This window comes from Solanum stenotomum, chromosome 8 (assembly GCF_019186545.1).
Source record: "Solanum stenotomum isolate F172 chromosome 8, ASM1918654v1, whole genome shotgun sequence".
Taxonomy (NCBI): domain Eukaryota; kingdom Viridiplantae; phylum Streptophyta; class Magnoliopsida; order Solanales; family Solanaceae; genus Solanum; species Solanum stenotomum.
Genome location: NC_064289.1, coordinates 11,097,831 through 11,104,486, shown reverse-complemented (window position 1 = coordinate 11,104,486; position 6,656 = coordinate 11,097,831). Strand labels below are relative to the sequence as shown.

At 34.0% G+C, this 6,656-nt stretch overlaps 1 protein-coding gene across 1 annotated transcript; it reads right to left on the bottom strand.

Annotated features, from left to right (window-relative positions):
* Positions 1-5,170: 5,170 nt before the first annotated feature.
* On the bottom strand, positions 5,171-6,235 carry LOC125873464 (uncharacterized). Its single transcript, XM_049554401.1, has one exon. It carries the CDS (start codon positions 6,233-6,235, stop codon positions 5,171-5,173), a length of 1,065 nt encoding a protein of 354 aa, XP_049410358.1.
* Positions 6,236-6,656: the final 421 nt, after the last annotated feature.

Genomic DNA, 6,656 nt, shown 5'->3' with positions numbered 1-6,656 from the left:
TTTGTTAGTAGCTCTGTACCAGTGACTTCCAGGTTCTGGGAGGGATCTTTATTTGTATATATGTTTTTGGTTTGCTTCCGCCTGTTTATATTGTTATTTGCCCTCTCTTGTTTAGTTTCTACCCTCAGACCCATTACTTGTTGTTCTGGGTTACGGGGTGGCTTACCTACTGGTGGGTTATAGTAGGTGCCATCATGACTTGAGAAATCGGGTCGTGACACATAAACAATTATTTTAACCATGTCATAAATAATATAATTTTCCGCCTAAGGGGGTTTGGATGAATCCCCTTAGTATAAGATGGCTTCGCCCCTGCCTAGCGAGTGCGAGTTAAGTGAGTAAGCATGAAACAAGCTAAATAGAAATTGCAGCAATGCCTTCAATAAGGACCAAATACAATAAGGCAATTTTTTTTGTTAGCTAGTCGTATAGGTAGTCTAGTTTTGCCAGGGTTGGAATGTCTATTTTTCTAGCTTCACCTCCCCTCTTTTTTGAAGGATAACATAGTTCTTATCCCCGTGTTGTAATCAGAGGCTAAGGCTAAGTCCCCTTGTTACTTTCTTCCTGATTTATAACACCCTAGATGACCTGGGAAAATTATAAAATACTGGTGCTAAAAAAAAAAAATTGCAGCAACAAGCTACTAAGAAAATGATTGTGTTAAAAGTTTCAAACATAAATATACTTTCAAAATCTATATTTTCTACGAGGCAGGTTTTTGAAATAATTTTAAAAGGTAATAGTGGAAAGTAGTCTTTAAACAATATCCTTAAAGTTTTTTTTCCTTTTTTAAGGATGTGTCATACCCAACAATTCACTTAATATGAACTGTGAATGTAATTCAAAGTAATTTTTATAATTTTTAAATATCTAATATTAATTCAATTACGTTGTAAAACAAGAGGAAAATGCAAGACTACTTAAACAAGAAAGTAAGACAAAGTGTGACGGAAAGTATAAAGTTGAGAGCCTTATTTTAATCTCTTCAATTGTGTTTCACAATGATGAAAGACTATCCTTTTATAGGATATTCAAATCATCCTTTTACAACATTTGACAAATACGTTTGTATAGTGTTTAATTAATATAATAAATAGATACATTACGTTAGGAATAGATCAAGAGAAACATCCACAATTAAATGGATTTGTAACACTTCCTCTTGGATGTTTATAGATAATGTGCCTCGTTAAAACCTTACTAGAAAAAACCCAGTGGGAAAAAGCCTAGTGAAGGAAAAAGAGTAGACACATCTTGCAATATGTCTTGAGTGTTGCCTCATTAAAAACCTTACCAGGAAAATCCAATGGGACAAAACCTTGGTTAAGGGAAAAAGAGTACAACGCGTATTTTACTCCCCCTGATGAAAACTTTATTTGATATCTCGGAGACGACGCATTCCAATCTTATATCTTAACTTCTCAAATGTTGACGTTGGCAATGCCTTAGTGAATAAATCTGCAAGATTATCACTCTAACGAATCTGTTGAACATTTATCTCACCATTTTGTTGAAGATCTATTGAAGATACTAAATCGATAGTTAGTTAGTATTACTATTTGTAACTGTTTTTCTGATTAGTTAGTTAAGTTGTTAGAGTTTGTTAGATGAGTAGTCTAGAATCTAGAAGCTTCTATACTTGTATATATATAGATACATATTCATCTTTGTAAGTAAGTTTTATTCATAAACATGAAATATACAGTTTACAATTTTTCTCTCTGAATTTCAAGAAGATCATATGTGAAAAAGAACTTAGGTGAAATATGTTATGTTCGGTCTCCTTTGATATATCCTCCCTTTAATTGAGCTATGCAAGCATCATTATCTTCATACAATATTGTTGGAATCTTTGTTTGCACATAAAGACTGCATACTTGCAAAATGTGTTGAGTCATTGATCTCAACCATACACACTGTCGACTGACTTCATGAATGGCTATTATTTGTGCATGATTTTAAGAAGTAGCAACTATTGTTTGCTTCATCGAGCGTCATGATATAGATGTACCTCCATATGTAAATAAATAGTCTATCTGAGATCCGGTATTATGTGGGTCAGACAAATATCCCGCATCTGCATAACCAATCAATTCTGACTTGGATGCATTAGAATACAACAATCTCATATCAATTGTTCCATGAAGATATCTGAATATATGCTTAACATCTTGCCAATGTCTTCTTGTTAGACATGAGCTGAATCTCGCCAATAAACTTACTGCAAAGAAAATATCTGGTCGGGTATTATTGGCAAGGTACATTAGTGCCCCAATAGCACTGAGATATGGAGTTTCATCACCAAGAAGCCCTTCATCCTTTTATTAAGGTCGGAATGGATCTTTATTTATATTAAGAGATCTCACAACCATCGGGGTACTCAATGGGTGTGATTTATCCATGTAAAATCCATTCAAAACCTTTTTAGTATATGTTGATTGATGGATAAATATTCCATTTTTCAAATGTTCAATCTGAAGGCCAAGGCAAAATTTTGTCTTACCAAGATCTTTCATCTCAAATTCTTTCTTCAAACACTCAACATCTTTTGAAATCTCTTTAGGAGTACCAATCATGTTCAAGTCATCAACATAAACAGATATTATTACAAATATAGATTTTGACCTTCGTATAAAAATACAAGGACAAATAGGGTCATTATTATATCCTTCTTTTAGCAAATATTCGCTAAGACGATTATACCACATTCGCCCTGATTGTTTCAATCTACATAAGGATTTATGAAGCTTTATTGAACAACCTTCTTTTGAATTTTTATATGCTTCAGGCACTTTGAGTGCTTCAGGGATTTTCATAAAAATATTATGGTCTAGTGAGCCATACAAATAGGCTGTGACAACATCCATTAGATGCATTTCAAGCTTTTCATGAACTATCATATTTATTAGATACCTGAAGGTAATGGCATCTACCACATGAGAATATGTCTCATCATAATCAATGTCAGGCCTTTGCGAAAATCCTTGTGCCACAAGCCGTTCTTTATATCTTACAACTTTACCATTTCATTGTGTTTTCTCACAAAAACCCATTTGTGCCCCCATTGGCTTGACACCTTCGGATTATATACTATTGGTCCAAAAACTTCACGTTTTTCAAGTGAAGCCAATTCTGTTTGAATTGCTTCCTTTCATTTTGGCCAATCATTTCTCTGTCTACATTCATTGACGGATCTTGGTTCCAAATCCTCATCTTGTTGCATTATTTCAACTATAACATTATAGGCAAAAAATTATCCACCACAATATTATTTCGATTCCACTTTTTTCTCGTCGAGACATAATTTATAGAGATTACCTCATTCTCATTATTTTTAGGTACATGGACCTCATATGTGGTGTCATCATTTATTATGTCTCGGAGCTCTTCATGAGCAATTGCCTCCATATTATGATCATTTATTCCTTTCCTTTTCCGAGGATTTTTATCCTTGGAACCAATTGGTCTACCACGTTTTAAGCGTGGTCTAGACTCATTTGTCTTAACATTTTGTCCTATCGGGACATCAACTCGAACTTGAGCATTAGCAGCTAGGATATATGATTTAGTAACTCATGGAAGGTTAGTAAATGCATCTGATAGTTGATTTGCAATATTCTGCAAATAAATCATCTTTTGAACTTTTTGCTCACATTGAATTGTTCGAGGGTCTAAATGAGACAGTTAAAGTGAATTCCAATCTATCTCATTTCCCAACTGTTTTTGTTCTCCCCCTAATGTTGGGTATACTGATTCATCAAAATGACAATCACCAAACCTTGCCGTAAATAAATCTCCAGTTCTAGGTTCCAAATATTTTATATTAGAACGAGATTCATACCCAACATATATCCCCAACCTTCTTTGGGGACACATCTTTGTGCTTTGTGATGGAGCAATTGAAACATATACCGCACAACCGAAGATTCTAAGATGGAAAATGTTTGGCTCCTGACCAAAAACCAATTGTAATGGAGAGATATCATGATAACTAGTTGGCCTTATGCGCACAAGTGCCGCTGCATGCAAAATAGCATGCCCCCAAACCAAAACAGACAACTTTGTCCTCATCAACAATGGTCTAGCTATCAATTGAAGACGTTTAATCAATGACTCTGCTAAACCATTTTGAGTATGAACATCTGCAACATGATGTTCAACTATTATTCCAGTGGACAAACAATAATCATTAAATGCCTGAGATGTAAACTCACCAACATTATCAAGACTAATTGTTTTTATTGCATAATCTGGAAATTGTGCTTTTAACCTTATTATTTGAGCCAACAACCTCGCAAAAGCCATATTGCGATTTGATAATAAGCACACATGAGACCATCTTGTAGATGGATCTATCAAGACCATATAATATTTAAATGGTCCATATGCAGAGTGAATAGGCCTACATATATCACCCTGTATCTGTTCCAGAAATGCGGGAGATTTTGCTCCAACCTTAGTCGTTGATGGTTTGGTAACCAATTTTCCTTGTGAACAAGCAGTACAAGAGAATTCATTTGATTGAAGAACATTTTGGTTCTTCAAAGTATGCCCATATGAATTCTCAATTATTTTATGCATCATATTATAACCGGGATGGCCCAACCGGTCATGCCAAATGATAAAATCATTAGAACCAGTAAACATTTTGTTTACTACGACATGTGATTCAACCGTACCAATATTTGTATTATACAACCTAGAAGAAAGTGCAGGCAATTTTTCATGCACAGTTATCTTCTCCACACTTATCGTAGTAATATAAAGGTATTCTACCTTTCCTTCATTTTCAGTCTCAACATGATAGCCATTTTGGCGAATAACCTTGAAACTTAACAAGTTTCTTTGAGACTTACTACAATACAATGCATTATTAATTTCCAATAATGTTCCTCCAGGTAGTAATAAGGCCGCTCTTCCTGAGCCCTCAATCAACTTTGTAATATCCGTATGCCTTTGTATAAGTTGTGGCACTGTCCAGAAGACACATATTTCCATTACTCATCTTGGATCCAACTGAAGACTGGAAATTTTATTTATCTTCATAAAAATAAAAATACATAATAAGAAGTACGAAACTTAACAAAAGAAAATTTAAGTACATGAACTTTAAGTAAGAGTTTAAAAACACAAAACAACATTATTCATTTCCTAGTTCAATTATAAATCTTCAATTGCGATCCCCAAAGAAGTCTTCAGCTTCCAGATGAGTGATATCATCAAGCCCATCAAAAGCATCATCTTTCAATGCTAAATTTGCCTCAATATTCTCATCATATTTTTGAGAAGACCCTGCTTGAGCATCATCTTTGAGAGTCAAATATGACTCTACTCGGGCATTAGAAGAGGAGGCACCGCCTTTATTTCCTTTTATTTTGAAGGAATTTTGATACAACCTGACAAAATGCTCAGGTGCCCGACATTCACTTTTCCAGTGACCTTTAAGGCCACAACGATGACAGTGATCGCACTTTCCTTTAGAAGGATTATTTTGAGAACCCATATTGTTCTTCTTTTTGTTATGACCACCACCTCGACGATTATTATATCGTCTTTTGCCCTTGTCACACCCAAGCACATTATCATGGTCCCGATTATTTTGTCTTATTTCAGACTGGCCGTCTGCTTCTACCCCGTGTGCCTCCGGTAATGAAGCACTTCCAGCAAAACGTGCTTCATGATTTTTCATAAAAAGGTCATTATGTTGCTCAACCACCAGAAGGCATGAGATTAATTCAGAGTATTTTTTAAAACCCTTTTCACGGTATTGCTGTTGTAATATCATATTGGAGGCATGGAAAGTAGTTAGTGTCTTTTCCAACATGTCCTCATCTTTAATAGTTTCCCCACATAATTTTAATTGGGAAGTGATTCTAAATACATCAGAGTTATACTCAATTACGATTTTATAATCTTGAAACCGTAAGTGCATCCATTCATAACGAGCCCTTGGCAATAATGTTGCCTTGAGGTGGTCATACCTCCATTTCAAACCTATCCACAATTCAAGTGGATCTTTCACTGTTAAGTATTCAACCTTCAGTCTTTCATCAAGATGATGACGAAGGAAAATCATAGCTTTCGCTTTATCCTGACTTGATGCCTTATTTTCTTCGATTATACTATCACCAAGACCCTTAGCGGTAAGGTGAATTTCAACATCAAGTACCCATGATAAATTGTTCTTTCCAGAAATGTCAAGTGCCACAAATTCAAGCTTTGACAAATTCGACATGATGAAAACTATCATAAAATAATATGAGTTAATATTATGATGTTGGTTTTTTTTTAATTATAAATGATAAATTAATACTTTAAATAATAAAGTATAGGATGAGTATAAAATATATTATATGCATGAACATTAATGTTAGAAAAAAAATATAAACTCATGAAGCATTGAAACGGTAAGAGTTAAATATATTTTCTACTTGTTTTAAGTATTTATTACTAGTTTCAATTAACGTCAAAGTTTAGTAATAATTTCAAGTTGTATTTAATACAATACTATATTCTTTATGACACACAAAATGTATGACAAGAAAATACTTACGAGTATTCTAACTATCATGTTATCATATTGCTTAGTATTTAATTTAGAGTTATAAGTTAGTAGCATATAAATAACATAACAATATAAACTTGAAACGTATTGA